Source organism: Taudactylus pleione, unplaced genomic scaffold (genome assembly GCF_031769625.1).
Source record: "Taudactylus pleione unplaced genomic scaffold, aTauple2 ptg000740l, whole genome shotgun sequence".
In the NCBI taxonomy this organism is placed as follows: Eukaryota; Metazoa; Chordata; class Amphibia; order Anura; family Myobatrachidae; genus Taudactylus; species Taudactylus pleione.
Window position 1 is genome coordinate 2,176,524 of NW_028285142.1, and position 17,787 is coordinate 2,194,310.

The following is a 17,787-nucleotide window of genomic DNA, read 5'->3' on the forward strand; positions in this document are numbered from 1 at the left end:
GTATGTGTATCTATTTTGGCACCCTCTCCCCATCATTAGCCTGCGTGCACGACCCTCTCCTGAATTAGCGCCCCTGTGACGCTCTCTCCGCGCTGACCGCTGTGACTGTTTGCTGTTGTATGGCTGTGCTGCTGGTAGTGATTGTCTGTACAGTTCTCCCTGGCACATCTCCGTCTCTGCACCATTGATAAAGTCATGTGTCAGAGCCTGTGATTGGCTGAGGACTCGCACAGTGTCTCTGCCTGTCACCTGTGGTTAGGTCCCGCTCTCCGTTATTTAGTGGCAGAACTGATATTTTCTGCTTTCTCTCTCTATGCTCTTATCTGTGCTTTTACCTGTGTTTTATTGTCCGTTGTTTGTATTGTGCTATTTTTTTTTCCTTTTCTTATTAATGTAGCATTAAAAAGTGCAGAATAATAGAAAAAAAAAATAATTTCCCTTTTTTAAGTCTCTTTACCTTGTCTTCCCGTCCCTCAGCACGGCAAGTAACTCGAACCGAAGCTCCCCCGCCTGCTCCCCCATCCTACGCAAGCGCTCTCGCTCCCCGACCCCCCAGCAGAGCGAGGGAGAAATCATGGTGGAGAAAGGCTCAGACCATTCGTCAGACAAATCTCCTCCGACACCTGAACCGGGGGTGCAGCGAAGCGGATCGTCGCAGTCAGGACGCAGTGGAGGCAAAAACTCCAAGGTACGTGCTGCTCGCACTCCGGCCGTGGTGAGTGCGTGATTGCTATGTATTGTCTTGTCCTGCTGATACTGGGCACAGGGCAGTGATGGGTAATGAGGGTGTGTCTTTAGCCTGGCATGTACTGTCTTCTTGTGTAGTCGCCTTTGCCTTAGTTAGCAGATCCCTGGTACTCCCAGATCTGAGAGTAACAATCTGCTGTGACCCTGTCCTAGAAGGAGACTGATGATTGGATCTCCTGCCTCATTAGCTGAGCATGAGAACGCGGCCACTTAGGACACTGGACCTTATTCAGAGTCGGTCGCAAGCGTTTAACCGATTCGATGGTTAATCCTGCGCACGCGCAGCGGCCGCACTGCACGTTCGCAAGCCCCGGAGCGACAGATAATCTCTGTCGCTCCGGAGCTCGCTACCAAAGGGGCGGCTGTCAATGTTGATCGATAGCTCCCCCCGTTTGGTAGGCGGCCCGGGGGGGAGGGGGGGTGGTTTCCAAAACGGAGGCGTTCCTTAACGAATGCCCAACATTTTGGGGGCGGCCGCACTGACATCAGTGATGACAGTGGGGAGCTTCCTCCATCAGAGCGGGAAGCTCCCTGGGGCTTACGAGTGCCAAGACCCAACCTTAGGGTCTGGTCGTAAGCCACCATCGCGACCATCAACCTGGTCGGTCGTTAAGCTGTGGGTGGTAACCCACAGCTTAACAATCGACAAGGAGGCGGCCGTTCAGGATGCAAGCGGCCGCCCTAATTCAGAGCGACCGCTTGCAACTAACGACCGCCTCTGAATGAGGCCCACTGTCCGGTGCTAAGTCTGTGCCTTAGTAGGTGGCACTTTCTGTTTCTCTATGGATAGGATAGTATTGTGTAGAAGGGGGATGTGTAGCCACACACACAATACAATGAGATGTTGGTTATTGATGCTCACCTGTTCCGCCTGCAGTTTAGCCTCTTCGAGCGCGTGTATAAATGCCAGGCTTTTCCAGCAAGACATGGCCGGCGCTTAGTTCTTACCGTGAGCAGCGCGTACAGTCCAGCCAGGTCTGCCGGGAAGAGGGTGCTGGGCATCGCGGGAACTGTCTGGGCTCTCGCTGCGGCATGTAAGTGCGGTGCTTGTAAGAAGCATTTATCCATTTGCAATCTTTACATTATAGTTCCTATTTTCTGACATAATGTCGTGAACATGGGTTTAGTCAGGGATTCTTATCACGGATCAACAGAAAATTCAGTCTCTAATGTCAAAAGATGAATCAAAGATAAAAATAAGACAATAGCGGAGAAGTGTTCTACCTTTTTGTAAAGTGGGGGTACGCCAAAATCAGCCCTGGCGCAATCAAGTTTTTATTTATTTATAAGGCCCATCAAAACTCTGCAGCGGTATAACAAGCCATGCAAAACAGGAGAACCATGCATAGAGAGAGATTAGTGACATACCAGGGTGACTGAGAAGATACAGACATTAGGCTGCGCACATAGGCCCTGATTCAGAGCCGGACGCTCTGACAGAGCGCTCGCTCTGAATCAGGGCCGTCCCTGCTCCTTTTTGGAGCGGCCTCCTGGCCGCTTGCATAGCTGTGGGTGACCACCCACAGCTATAGCGAGCGGCCAAAATGATGGTCGCGATGGTCAAAACCATCGCAACCATCGGGCTTGCGATGAGATCCTGCGGTAGGGTCTCGCTGCCGCAAGCCCAGGAGAGCTTTTGGCTCTATCAGAGCCAAAAGCACTCCCACTGACATCACTGGTGATGTCAGTGGGGCCGGACCCAGATGGTAGGCGTTCCCATGGGAACGCCTCCGTCTGGCAGGCACGCCCACCAAAGGGGGCGTGCTGTCAATCACCATCGACAGCACGCCCCCTTTGGTGCGAGACCCTTAACGACGGCTTGGCCGTCGTTATTCGGGTCTCGCGCATGCGCACGACAGAGCCGCCTCCGTCGTGCTCATTCGCACTTGGGCACCATCGATCCGCTTGCGAGCGCTCAGCGCTCGCAAGCGGGTCAGAATCAGGCCAATAATTCATTGATTGGAGGCCAGCAATGTAAACTTCAAATGTTCCATTTTTAAAAAAAATTTACAATAAATGCACCTGTCTGTGAGAGGTCCTATCAGTGATTGGTGCATTTCCAACAAGGGCTTCATCATGAAGATCAAAGAACATTCATAGCAAATCATAGTATAATTAATTGAAAAGCAACAGTCAAAAAAAAAAAATATATATATATATATAATATACCTTGGAGCACTGTCAACAGCAACTCTGAATTAGTCTATTATGGGCTGACATCTAAAAGTGGTCGTGTGCGTGAGGCGGACGGTTTATTGCGAATCTGATGACGAAGTTCCATTTTTCCATGGCAGAGAGGAAACTGCTCACAAGAAAACATTGTGGCTCCCCCATGCGCCATGGTATGGTCTGAGGAATCCAAGATGAACTTTTCAGCCTGAATGCTGGTGTCTATGGTTAGAGCCATCCTACAAGGCATCCGGTGGGCCAGACACCAGCGTTTTTGGGCCCTTGCACTGGTGGTAGTTCTGCTAATATCCCTACAATAAACCGTACTGGGAGCATTATGCTGTTGGGATGTTTTTCTGCTTCAGGGACTGGAAAATTTAGAACAAATAGGTGAGGCAAAATATGTATAATTCTTCAAGGAAGATCTGCGCTGTCTGCACGATACCTGGGATATTGGCCCAAATCATACAGCAAATGCTGCTATAGTCTGGTTTCAGGAATGTGCGGAATGATCTGAGAATTGTGGAATCTGCGGAATGATCTGAGAATTGTGGAATCTGCGGAATAATCTGAGAATTGTGGAATCTGCGGAATGATCTGAGAATTGTGGAATGTGCGGAATAATCTGAGAATTGTGGAATGTGCGGAATGATCTGAGAATTGTGGAATGTGCGGAATGATCTGAGAATTGTGGAATCTGCGGAATGATCTGAGAATTGTGGAATGTGCGGAATAATCTGAGAATTGTGGAATGTGCGGAATGATCTGAGAATTGTGGAATGTGCGGAATAATCTGAGAATTGTGGAATGTGCGGAATAATCTGAGAATTGTGGAATGTGCGGAATAATCTGAGAATTGTGGAATGTGCGGAATGATCTGAGAATTGTGGAATCTGCGGAATGATCTGAGAATTGTGGAATGTGCGGAATGATCTGAGAATTGTGGAATGTGCGGAATGATCTGAGAATTGTGGAATGTGCGGAATGATCTGAGAATTGTGGAATGTGCGGAATGATCTGAGAATTGTGGAATGTGCGGAATAATCTGAGAATTGTGGAATCTGCGGAATGATCTGAGAATTGTGGAATGTGCGGAATGATCTGAGAATTGTGGAATGTGCGGAATGATCTGAGAATTGTGGAATGTGCGGAATGATCTGAGAATTGTGGAATCTGCGGAATGATCTGAGAATTGTGGAATGTGCGGAATAATCTGAGAATTGTGGAATGTGCGGAATGATCTGAGAATTGTGGAATGTGCGGAATAATCTGAGAATTGTGGAATGTGCGGAATAATCTGAGAATTGTGGAATGTGCGGAATGATCTGAGAATTGTGGAATGTGCGGAATGATCTGAGAATTGTGGAATGTGCGGAATGATCTGAGAATTGTGGAATGTGCGGATTGATCTGAGAATTGTGGAATGTGCGGAATGATCTGAGAATTGTGGAATGTGCGGAATGATCTGAGAATTGTGGAATGTGCGGAATGATCTGAGAATTGTGGAATGTGCGGAATGATCTGAGAATTGTGGAATCTGCGGAATAATCTGAGAATTGCGCTTCGCTAACCGTGCTCATCCAGCCGCGGTGCTTCCGCTATAGTGCAACGTACAATTGTGAGAATTGAAAGTGTAATGCTATATAGAAAAAAGTACCAAACATTTAGCTTCTAACTGTACTTTTATAGGTTGTGTTTTAAAAAAAAATTAGTTAGGAGCTGATTGGTTGGTTCTTTATCTCTCTACACCGTATCTCTCTCCAAGCTTTGATATATCTCCCCCATGATCTTACAAATTTTTGGAGATGCAAAAATGGTAATCCTTATTCTAGCCCCTGTGATTGTTACACGTGTGTATTAGAGCTGTCTGTTATCTGCAGGGATGGGTGACACTGGACATACTCTATAGCACATTGTAGCTGCAGTCTTGCAATGTACAGTACACTGCATTATTATTACACGCCTGTGACTGTGTTACATACACTCAGCACTTCCAGTCTTGCAATGTACAGTACACTGCATTATTATTACACGCCTGTGACTGTGTTACATACACTCAGCACTTCCAGTCTTGCAATGTACAGTACACTGCATTATTATTACACGCCTGTGACTGTGTTATATACACTCAGCACTTCCAGTCTTGCAATGTACAGTACACTGCATTATTATTACACGCCTGTGACTGTGTTACATACACTCAGCACTTCCAGTCTTGCAATGTACAGTACACTGCATTATTATTACACGCCTGTGACTGTGTTATATACACTCAGCACTTCCAGTCTTGCAATGTACAGTACACTGCATTATTATTACACGCCTGTGACTGTGTTACATACACTCAGCACTTCCAGTCTTGCAATGTACAGTACACTGCATTATTATTACACGCCTGTGACTGTGTTACATACACTCAGCACTTCCAGTCTTGCAATGTACAGTACACTGCATTATTATTACACGCCTGTGACTGTGTTACATACACTCAGCACTTCCAGTCTTGCAATGTACAGTACACTGCATTATTATTACACGCCTGTGACTGTGTTACATACACTCAGCACTTCCAGTCTTGCAATGTACAGTACACTGCATTATTATTACACGCCTGTGACTGTGTTACATACACTCAGCACTTCCAGTCTTGCAATGTACAGTACACTGCATTATTATTACACGCCTGTGACTGTGTTACATACACTCAGCACTTCCAGTCTTGCAATGTACAGTACACTGCATTATTATTACACGCCTGTGACTGTGTTACATACACTCAGCACTTCCAGTCTTGCAATGTACAGTACACTGCATTATTATTACACGCCTGTGACTGTGTTACATACACTCAGCACTTCCAGTCTTGCAATGTACAGTACACTGCATTATTATTACACGCCTGTGACTGTGTTACATACACTCAGCACTTCCAGTCTTGCAATGTACAGTACACTGCATTATTATTACACGCCTGTGACTGTGTTACATACACTCAGCACTTCCAGTCTTGCAATGTACAGTACACTGCATTATTATTACACGCCTGTGACTGTGTTACATACACTCAGCACTTCCAGTCTTGCAATGTACAGTACACTGCATTATTATTACACGCCTGTGACTGTGTTACATACACTCAGCACTTCCAGTCTTGCAATGTACAGTACACTGCATTATTATTACACGCCTGTGACTGTGTTACATACACTCAGCACTTCCAGTCTTGCAATGTACAGTACACTGCATTATTATTACACGCCTGTGACTGTGTTACATACACTCAGCACTTCCAGTCTTGCAATGTACAGTACACTGCATTATTATTACACGCCTGTGACTGTGTTACATACACTCAGCACTTCCAGTCTTGCAATGTACAGTACACTGCATTATTATTACACGCCTGTGACTGTGTTACATACACTCAGCACTTCCAGTCTTGCAATGTACAGTACACTGCATTATTATTACACGCCTGTGACTGTGTTACATACACTCAGCACTTCCAGTCTTGCAATGTACAGTACACTGCATTATTATTACACGCCTGTGACTGTGTTACATACACTCAGCACTTCCAGTCTTGCAATGTACAGTACACTGCATTATTATTACACGCCTGTGACTGTGTTACATACACTCAGCACTTCCAGTCTTGCAATGTACAGTACACTGCATTATTATTACACGCCTGTGACTGTGTTACATACACTCAGCACTTCCAGTCTTGCAATGTACAGTACACTGCATTATTATTACACGCCTGTGACTGTGTTACATACACTCAGCACTTCCAGTCTTGCAATGTACAGTACACTGCATTATTATTACACGCCTGTGACTGTGTTACATACACTCAGCACTTCCAGTCTTGCAATGTACAGTACACTGCATTATTATTACACGCCTGTGACTGTGTTACATACACTCAGCACTTCCAGTCTTGCAATGTACAGTACACTGCATTATTATTACACGCCTGTGACTGTGTTACATACACTCAGCACTTCCAGTCTTGCAATGTACAGTACACTGCATTATTATTACACGCCTGTGACTGTGTTACATACACTCAGCACTTCCAGTCTTGCAATGTACAGTACACTGCATTATTATTACACGCCTGTGACTGTGTTACATACACTCAGCACTTCCAGTCTTGCAATGTACAGTACACTGCATTATTATTACACGCCTGTGACTGTGTTACATACACTCAGCACTTCCAGTCTTGCAATGTACAGTACACTGCATTATTATTACACGCCTGTGACTGTGTTACATACACTCAGCACTTCCAGTCTTGCAATGTACAGTACACTGCATTATTATTACACGCCTGTGACTGTGTTACATACACTCAGCACTTCCAGTCTTGCAATGTACAGTACACTGCATTATTATTACACGCCTGTGACTGTGTTACATACACTCAGCACTTCCAGTCTTGCAATGTACAGTACACTGCATTATTATTACACGCCTGTGACTGTGTTACATACACTCAGCACTTCCAGTCTTGCAATGTACAGTACACTGCATTATTATTACACGCCTGTGACTGTGTTACATACACTCAGCACTTCCAGTCTTGCAATGTACAGTACACTGCATTATTATTACACGCCTGTGACTGTGTTACATACACTCAGCACTTCCAGTCTTGCAATGTACAGTACACTGCATTATTATTACACGCCTGTGACTGTGTTACATACACTCAGCACTTCCAGTCTTGCAATGTACAGTACACTGCATTATTATTACACGCCTGTGACTGTGTTACATACACTCAGCACTTCCAGTCTTGCAATGTACAGTACACTGCATTATTATTACACGCCTGTGACTGTGTTACATACACTCAGCACTTCCAGTCTTGCAATGTACAGTACACTGCATTATTATTACACGCCTGTGACTGTGTTACATACACTCAGCACTTCCAGTCTTGCAATGTACAGTACACTGCATTATTATTACACGCCTGTGACTGTGTTACATACACTCAGCACTTCCAGTCTTGCAATGTACAGTACACTGCATTATTATTACACGCCTGTGACTGTGTTACATACACTCAGCACTTCCAGTCTTGCAATGTACAGTACACTGCATTATTATTACACGCCTGTGACTGTGTTACATACACTCAGCACTTCCAGTCTTGCAATGTACAGTACACTGCATTATTATTACACGCCTGTGACTGTGTTACATACACTCAGCACTTCCAGTCTTGCAATGTACAGTACACTGCATTATTATTACACGCCTGTGACTGTGTTACATACACTCAGCACTTCCAGTCTTGCAATGTACAGTACACTGCATTATTATTACACGCCTGTGACTGTGTTACATACACTCAGCACTTCCAGTCTTGCAATGTACAGTACACTGCATTATTATTACACGCCTGTGACTGTGTTACATACACTCAGCACTTCCAGTCTTGCAATGTACAGTACACTGCATTATTATTACACGCCTGTGACTGTGTTACATACACTCAGCACTTCCAGTCTTGCAATGTACAGTACACTGCATTATTATTACACGCCTGTGACTGTGTTACATACACTCAGCACTTCCAGTCTTGCAATGTACAGTACACTGCATTATTATTACACGCCTGTGACTGTGTTACATACACTCAGCACTTCCAGTCTTGCAATGTACAGTACACTGCATTATTATTACACGCCTGTGACTGTGTTACATACACTCAGCACTTCCAGTCTTGCAATGTACAGTACACTGCATTATTATTACACGCCTGTGACTGTGTTACATACACTCAGCACTTCCAGTCTTGCAATGTACAGTACACTGCATTATTATTACACGCCTGTGACTGTGTTATATACACTCAGCACTTCCAGTCTTGCAATGTACAGTACACTGCATTATTATTACACGCCTGTGACTGTGTTACATACACTCAGCACTTCCAGTCTTGCAATGTACAGTACACTGCATTATTATTACACGCCTGTGACTGTGTTACATACACTCAGCACTTCCAGTCTTGCAATGTACAGTACACTGCATTATTATTACACGCCTGTGACTGTGTTATATACACTCAGCACTTCCAGTCTTGCAATGTACAGTACACTGCATTATTATTACACGCCTGTGACTGTGTTACATACACTCAGCACTTCCAGTCTTGCAATGTACAGTACACTGCATTATTATTACACGCCTGTGACTGTGTTACATACACTCAGCACTTCCAGTCTTGCAATGTACAGTACACTGCATTATTATTACACGCCTGTGACTGTGTTACATACACTCAGCACTTCCAGTCTTGCAATGTACAGTACACTGCATTATTATTACACGCCTGTGACTGTGTTACATACACTCAGCACTTCCAGTCTTGCAATGTACAGTACACTGCATTATTATTACACGCCTGTGACTGTGTTACATACACTCAGCACTTCCAGTCTTGCAATGTACAGTACACTGCATTATTATTACACGCCTGTGACTGTGTTATATACACTCAGCACTTCCAGTCTTGCAATGTACAGTACACTGCATTATTATTACACGCCTGTGACTGTGTTACATACACTCAGCACTTCCAGTCTTGCAATGTACAGTACACTGCATTATTATTACACGCCTGTGACTGTGTTACATACACTCAGCACTTCCAGTCTTGCAATGTACAGTACACTGTATTACACGCCTGTGACTGTGTTATATACACTCAGCACGTTCCAGTCTTGCAATGTACAGTACACTGCATTATTATTACACGCTCTGTGACTGTGTTACATACACTCAGCACTTCCAGTCTTGCAATGTACAGTACACTGCATTATTATTACACGCCTGTGACTGTGTTACATACACTCAGCACTTCCAGTCTTGCAATGTACAGTACACTGCATTATTATTACACGCCTGTGACTGTGTTACATACACTCAGCACTTCCAGTCTTGCAATGTACAGTACACTGCATTATTATTACACGCCTGTGACTGTGTTACATACACTCAGCACTTCCAGTCTTGCAATGTACAGTACACTGCATTATTATTACACGCCTGTGACTGTGTTATATACACTCAGCACTTCCAGTCTTGCAATGTACAGTACACTGCATTATTATTACACGCCTGTGACTGTGTTACATACACTCAGCACTTCCAGTCTTGCAATGTACAGTACACTGCATTATTATTACACGCCTGTGACTGTGTTACATACACTCAGCACTTCCAGTCTTGCAATGTACAGTACACTGCATTATTATTACACGCCTGTGACTGTGTTATATACACTCAGCACTTCCAGTCTTGCAATGTACAGTACACTGCATTATTATTACACGCCTGTGACTGTGTTATATACACTCAGCACTTCCAGTCTTGCAATGTACAGTACACTGCATTATTATTACACGCCTGTGACTGTGTTATATACACTCAGCACTTCCAGTCTTGCAATGTACAGTACACTGCATTATTATTACACGCCTGTGACTGTGTTAAATACACTCAGCACTTCCAGTCTTGCAATGTACAGTACACTGCATTATTATTACACGCCTGTGACTGTGTTATATACACTCAGCACTTCCAGTCTTGCAATGTACCAGTACACTGCATTATTATTACACGCCTGTGACTGTGTTACATACACTCAGCACTTCCAGTCTTGCAATGTACAGTACACTGCATTATTATTACACGCCTGTGACTGTGTTACATACACTCAGCACTTCCAGTCTTGCAATGTACAAGTACACCTGCATTATTATTACACGCCTGTGACTGTGTTACTATACACTCAGCACTTCCAGTCTTGCAATGTACAGTACACTGCATTATTATTACACGCCTGTGACTGTGTTACATACACTCAGCACTTCCAGTCTTGCAATGTACAGTACACTGCATTATTATTACACGCCTGTGACTGTGTTACTATACACTCAGCACTTCCAGTCTTGCAATGTACAGTACACTGCATTATTATTACACGCCTGTGACTGTGTTATATACACTCAGCACTTCCAGTCTTGCAATGTACAGTACACTGCATTATTATTACACGCCTGTGACTGTGTTATATACACTCAGCACTTCCAGTCTTGCAATGTACAGTACACTGCATTATTATTACACGCCTGTGACTGTGTTATATACACTCAGCACTTCCAGTCTTGCAATGTACAGTACACTGCATTATAATTACACGCCTGTGACTGTGTTACATACACTCAGCACTTCCAGTCTTGCAATGTACAGTACACTGCATTATTATTACACGCCTGTGACTGTGTTACATACACTCAGCACTTCCAGTCTTGCAATGGTACAGTACACTGCATTATTATTACACGCCTGTGACTGTGTTACATACACTCAGCACTTCCAGTCTTGCAATGTACAGTACACTGCATTATTATTACACGCCTGTGACTGTGTTACATACACTCAGCACTTCCAGTCTTGCAATGTACAGTACACTGCATTATTATTACACGCCTGTGACTGTGTTACATACACTCAGCACTTCCAGTCTTGCAATGTACAGTACACTGCATTATTATTACACGCCTGTGACTGTGTTACATACACTCAGCACTTCCAGTCTTGCAATGTACAGTACACTGCATTATTATTACACGCCTGTGACTGTGTTACATACACTCAGCACTTCCAGTCTTGCAATGTACAGTACACTGCATTATTATTACACGCCTGTGACTGTGTTACATACACTCAGCACTTCCAGTCTTGCAATGTACAGTACACTGCATTATTATTACACGCCTGTGACTGTGTTACATACACTCAGCACTTCCAGTCTTGCAATGTACAGTACACTGCATTATTATTACACGCCTGTGACTGTGTTACATACACTCAGCACTTCCAGTCTTGCAATGTACAGTACACTGCATTATTATTACACGCCTGTGACTGTGTTACATACACTCAGCACTTCCAGTCTTGCAATGTACAGTACACTGCAATTATTATTACACGCCTGTGACTGTGTTACATACACTCAGCACTTCCAGTCTTGCAATGTCCAGTACACTGCATTATTATTACACGCCTGTGACTGTGTTACATACACTCAGCACTTCAGAGTCTTGCAATGTACAGTACACTGCATTATTATTACACGCCTGTGACTGTGTTATATACACTCAGCACTTCCAGTCTTGCAATGTACAGTACACTGCATTATTATTACACGCCTGTGACTGTGTTATATACACTCAGCACTTCCAGTCTTGCAATGTACAGTACACTGCATTATTATTACACGCCTGTGACTGTGTTACATACACTCAGCACTTCCAGTCTTGCAATGTACAGTACACTGCATTATTATTACACGCCTGTGACTGTGTTATATACACTCAGCACTTCCAAGTCTTGCAATGTACAGTACACTGCATTATTATTACACGCCTGTGACTGTGTTACATACACTCAGCACTTCCAGTCTTGCAATGTACAGTACACTGCATTGTTATTACACGCCTGTGACTGTGTTACATACACTCAGCACTTCCAGTCTTGCAATGTACAGTACACTGCATTATTATTACACGCCTGTGACTGTGTTACATACACTCAGCACTTCCAGTCTTGCAATGTACAGTACACTGCATTATTATTACACGCCTGTGACTGTGTTACATACACTCAGCACTTCAGTCTTGCAATGTACAGTACACTGCATTATTATTACACGCCTGTGACTGTGTTACATACACTCAGCACTTCCAGTCTTGCAATGTACAGTACACTGCATTATTATTACACGCCTGTGACTGTGTTACATACACTCAGCACTTCAGAGTCTTGCAATGTACAGTACACTGCATTATTATTACACGCCTGTGACTGTGTTACATACACTCAGCACTTCCAGTCTTGCAATGTACAGTACACTGCATTATTATTACACGCCTGTGACTGTGTTATATACACTCAGCACTTCCAGTCTTGCAATGTACAGTACACTGCATTATTATTACACGCCTGTGACTGTGTTACATACACTCAGCACTTCCAGTCTTGCAATGTACAGTACACTGCATTATTATTACACGCCTGTGACTGTGTTATATACACTCAGCACTTCCAGTCTTGCAATGTACAGTACACTGCATTATTATTACACGCCTGTGACTGTGTTACATACACTCAGCACTTCAGAGTCTTGCAATTTACAGTACACTGCATTATTATTACACGCCTGTGACTGTGTTATATACACTCAGCACTTCCAGTCTTGCAATGTACAGTACACTGCATTATTATTACACGCCTGTGACTGTGTTATATACACTCAGCGCTTCCAGTCTTGCAATGTACAGTACACTGCATTATTATTACACGCCTGTGACTGTGTTATATACACTCAGCACTTCCAGTCTTGCAATGTACAGTACACTGCATTATTATTACACGCCTGTGACTGTGTTACATACACTCAGCACTTCCAGTCTTGCAATGTACAGTACACTGCATTATTATTACACGCCTGTGACTGTGTTACATACACTCAGCACTTCCAGTCTTGCAATGTACAGTACACTGCATTATTATTACACGCCTGTGACTGTGTTACATACACTCAGCACTTCCAGTCTTGCAATGTACAGTACACTGCATTATTATTACACGCCTGTGACTGTGTTACATACACTCAGCACTTCCAGTCTTGCAATGTACAGTACACTGCATTATTATTACACGCCTGTGACTGTGTTACATACACTCAGCACTTCCAGTCTTGCAATGTACAGTACACTGCATTATTATTACACGCCTGTGACTGTGTTATATACACTCAGCACTTCCAGTCTTGCAATGTACAGTACACTGCATTATTATTACACGCCTGTGACTGTGTTACATACACTCAGCACTTCCAGTCTTGCAATGTACAGTACACTGCATTATTATTACACGCCTGTGACTGTGTTATATACACTCAGCACTTCCAGTCTTGCAATGTACAGTACACTGCATTATTATTACACGCCTGTGACTGTGTTACATACACTCAGCACTTCCAGTCTTGCAATGTACAGTACACTGCATTATTATTACACGCCTGTGACTGTGTTACATACACTCAGCACTTCAGAGTCTTGCAATGTACAGTACACTGCATTATTATTACACGCCTGTGACTGTGTTACATACACTCAGCACTTCAGAGTCTTGCAATGTACAGTACACTGCATTATTATTACACGCCTGTGACTGTGTTACATACACTCAGTACTTCCAGTCTTGCAATGTACAGTACACTGCATTATTATTACACGCCTGTGACTGTGTTATATACACTCAGCACTTCCAGTCTTGCAATGTACAGTACACTGCATTATTATTACACGCCTGTGACTGTGTTACATACACTCAGCACTTCAGAGTCTTGCAATGTACAGTACACTGCATTATTATTACACGCCTGTGACTGTGTTACATACACTCAGCACTTCAGAGTCTTGCAATGTACAGTACACTGCATTATTATTACACGCCTGTGACTGTGTTACATACACTCAGCACTTCAGTCTTGCAATGTACAGTACACTGCATTATTATTACACGCCTGTGACTGTGTTACATACACTCAGCACTTCCAGTCTTGCAATGTACAGTACACTGCATTATTATTACACGCCTGTGACTGTGTTATATACACTCAGCACTTCCAGTCTTGCAATGTACAGTACACTGCATTATTATTACACGCCTGTGACTGTGTTACATACACTCAGCACTTCCAGTCTTGCAATGTACAGTACACTGCATTATTATTACACGCCTGTGACTGTGTTATATACACTCAGCACTTCCAGTCTTGCAATGTACAGTACACTGCATTATTATTACACGCCTGTGACTGTGTTATATACACTCAGCACTTCCAGTCTTGCAATGTACAGTACACTGCATTATTATTACACGCCTGTGACTGTGTTACATACACTCAGCACTTCCAGTCTTGCAATGTACAGTACACTGCATTATTATTACACGCCTGTGACTGTGTTATATACACTCAGCACTTCCAGTCTTGCAATGTACAGTACACTGCATTATTATTACACGCCTGTGACTGTGTTACATACACTCAGCACTTCCAGTCTTGCAATGTACAGTACACTGCATTATTATTACACGCCTGTGACTGTGTTACATACACTCAGCACTTCCAGTCTTGCAATGTACAGTACACTGCATTATTATTACACGCCTGTGACTGGTGTTACATACACTCAGCACTTCAGAGTCTTGCAATGTACAGTACACTGCATTATTATTACACGCCTGTGACTGTGTTACATACACTCAGCACTTCCAGTCTTGCAATGTACAGTACACTGCATTATTATTACACGCCTGTGACTGTGTTACATACACTCAGCACTTCCAGTCTTGCAATGTACAGTACACTGCATTATTATTACACGCCTGTGACTGTGTTACATACACTCAGCACTTCCAGTCTTGCAATGTACAGTACACTGCATTATTATTACACGCCTGTGACTGTGTTACATACACTCAGCACTTCAGAGTCTTGCAATGTACAGTACACTGCATTATTATTACACGCCTGTGATTGTGTTATATACACTCAGCACTTCCAGTCTTGCAATGTCCAGTACACTGCATTATTATTACACGCCTGTGACTGTGTTACATACCACTCAGCACTTCCAGTCTTGCAATGTACAGTACACTGCATTATTATTACACGCCTGTGACTGTGTTACATACACTCAGCACTTCCAGTCTTGCAATGTACAGTACACTGCATTATTATTACACGCCTGTGACTGTGTTACATACACTCAGCACTTCAGAGTCTTGCAATGTACAGTACACTGCATTATTATTACACGCCTGTGACTGTGTTATATACACTCAGCACTTCCAGTCTTGCAATGTACAGTACACTGCATTATTATTACACGCCTGTGACTGTGTTATATACACTCAGCACTTCCAGTCTTGCAATGTACAGTACACTGCATTATTATTACACGCCTGTGACTGTGTTACATACACTCAGCACTTCCAGTCTTGCAATGTACAGTACACTGCATTATTATTACACGCCTGTGACTGTGTTATATACACTCAGCACTTCCAGTCTTGCAATGTACAGTACACTGCATTATTATTACACGCCTGTGACTGTGTTACATACACTCAGCACTTCCAGTCTTGCAATGTACAGTACACTGCATTATTATTACACGCCTGTGACTGTGTTACATACACTCAGCACTTCCAGTCTTGCAATGTACAGTACACTGCATTATTATTACACGCCTGTGACTGTGTTACATACACTCAGCACTTCAGAGTCTTGCAATGTACAGTACACTGCATTATTATTACACGCCTGTGACTGTGTTACATACACTCAGCACTTCCAGTCTTGCAATGTACAGTACACTGCATTATTATTACACGCCTGTGACTGTGTTACATACACTCAGCACTTCCAGTCTTGCAATGTACAGTACACTGCATTATTATTACACGCCTGTGACTGTGTTACATACACTCAGCACTTCCAGTCTTGCAATGTACAGTACACTGCATTATTATTACACGCCTGTGACTGTGTTACATACACTCAGCACTTCAGAGTCTTGCAATGTACAGTACACTGCATTATTATTACACGCCTGTGATTGTGTTATATACACTCAGCACTTCCAGTCTTGCAATGTCCAGTACACTGCATTATTATTACACGCCTGTGACTGTGTTACATACACTCAGCACTTCCAGTCTTGCAATGTACAGTACACTGCATTATTATTACACGCCTGTGACTGTGTTACATACACTCAGCACTTCCAGTCTTGCAATGTACAGTACACTGCATTATTATTACACGCCTGTGACTGTGTTACATACACTCAGCACTTCAGAGTCTTGCAATGTACAGTACACTGCATTATTATTACACGCCTGTGACTGTGTTATATACACTCAGCACTTCCAGTCTTGCAATGTACAGTACACTGCATTATTATTACACGCCTGTGACTGTGTTACATACACTCAGCACTTCCAGTCTTGCAATGTACAGTACACTGCATTATTATTACACGCCTGTGACTGTGTTACATACACTCAGCACTTCCAGTCTTGCAATGTACAGTACACTGCATTATTATTACACGCCTGTGACTGTGTTACATACACTCAGCACTTCCAGTCTTGCAATGTACAGTACACTGCATTATTATTACACGCCTGTGACTGTGTTACATACACTCAGCACTTCCAGTCTTGCAATGTACAGTACACTGCATTATTATTACACGCCTGTGACTGTGTTATATACACTCAGCACTTCCAGTCTTGCAATGTACAGTACACTGCATTATTATTACACGCCTGTGACTGTGTTATATACAATCAGCACTTCCAGTCTTGCAATGTACAGTACACTGCATTATTATTACACGCCTGTGACTGTGTTATATACACTCAGCACTTCCAGTCTTGCAATGTACAGTACACTGCATTATTATTACACGCCTGTGACTGTGTTATATACACTCAGCAATTCCTAAGAATTCACAAGTTATGCGCAACTGGCAAACAGAGACTGCAGGCCTCTAGCCAGGCTGCCGTATGTGATGGCGGCCGAGTCCTGGTTATTTAGCCATGTGGGTATTGAGTGTAAGTTTAGCCATGTCAGAATGTGAGGTACACTGCAGGAACGAGGTTTGAGGTTTAGGAGATCCCATTGATGTACACTTAGCGCTGTAACTAGTCGTCTAGGTCAGGCTGCGGCTCGTGTGGTGTCTAATGGATTGTCTTTATCAA

At 43.2% G+C, this 17,787-nt stretch overlaps 1 protein-coding gene across 5 annotated transcripts in view; it reads left to right on the plus strand.

The window, feature by feature from the left end:
* The window catches only part of GRAMD1B (GRAM domain containing 1B), a 690,584-nt gene that overhangs the window by 433,520 nt on the left and 239,277 nt on the right, over positions 1–17,787 (plus strand). For all 5 annotated transcript variants that reach the window (XM_088457143.1, XM_088457142.1, XM_088457145.1 and 2 more), the window contains one exon: positions 478–688. In XM_088457143.1, coding sequence (XP_088313269.1) covers positions 478–688 — 211 coding nt within the window. The remainder of the gene's footprint in view (positions 1–477; positions 689–17,787) is intronic.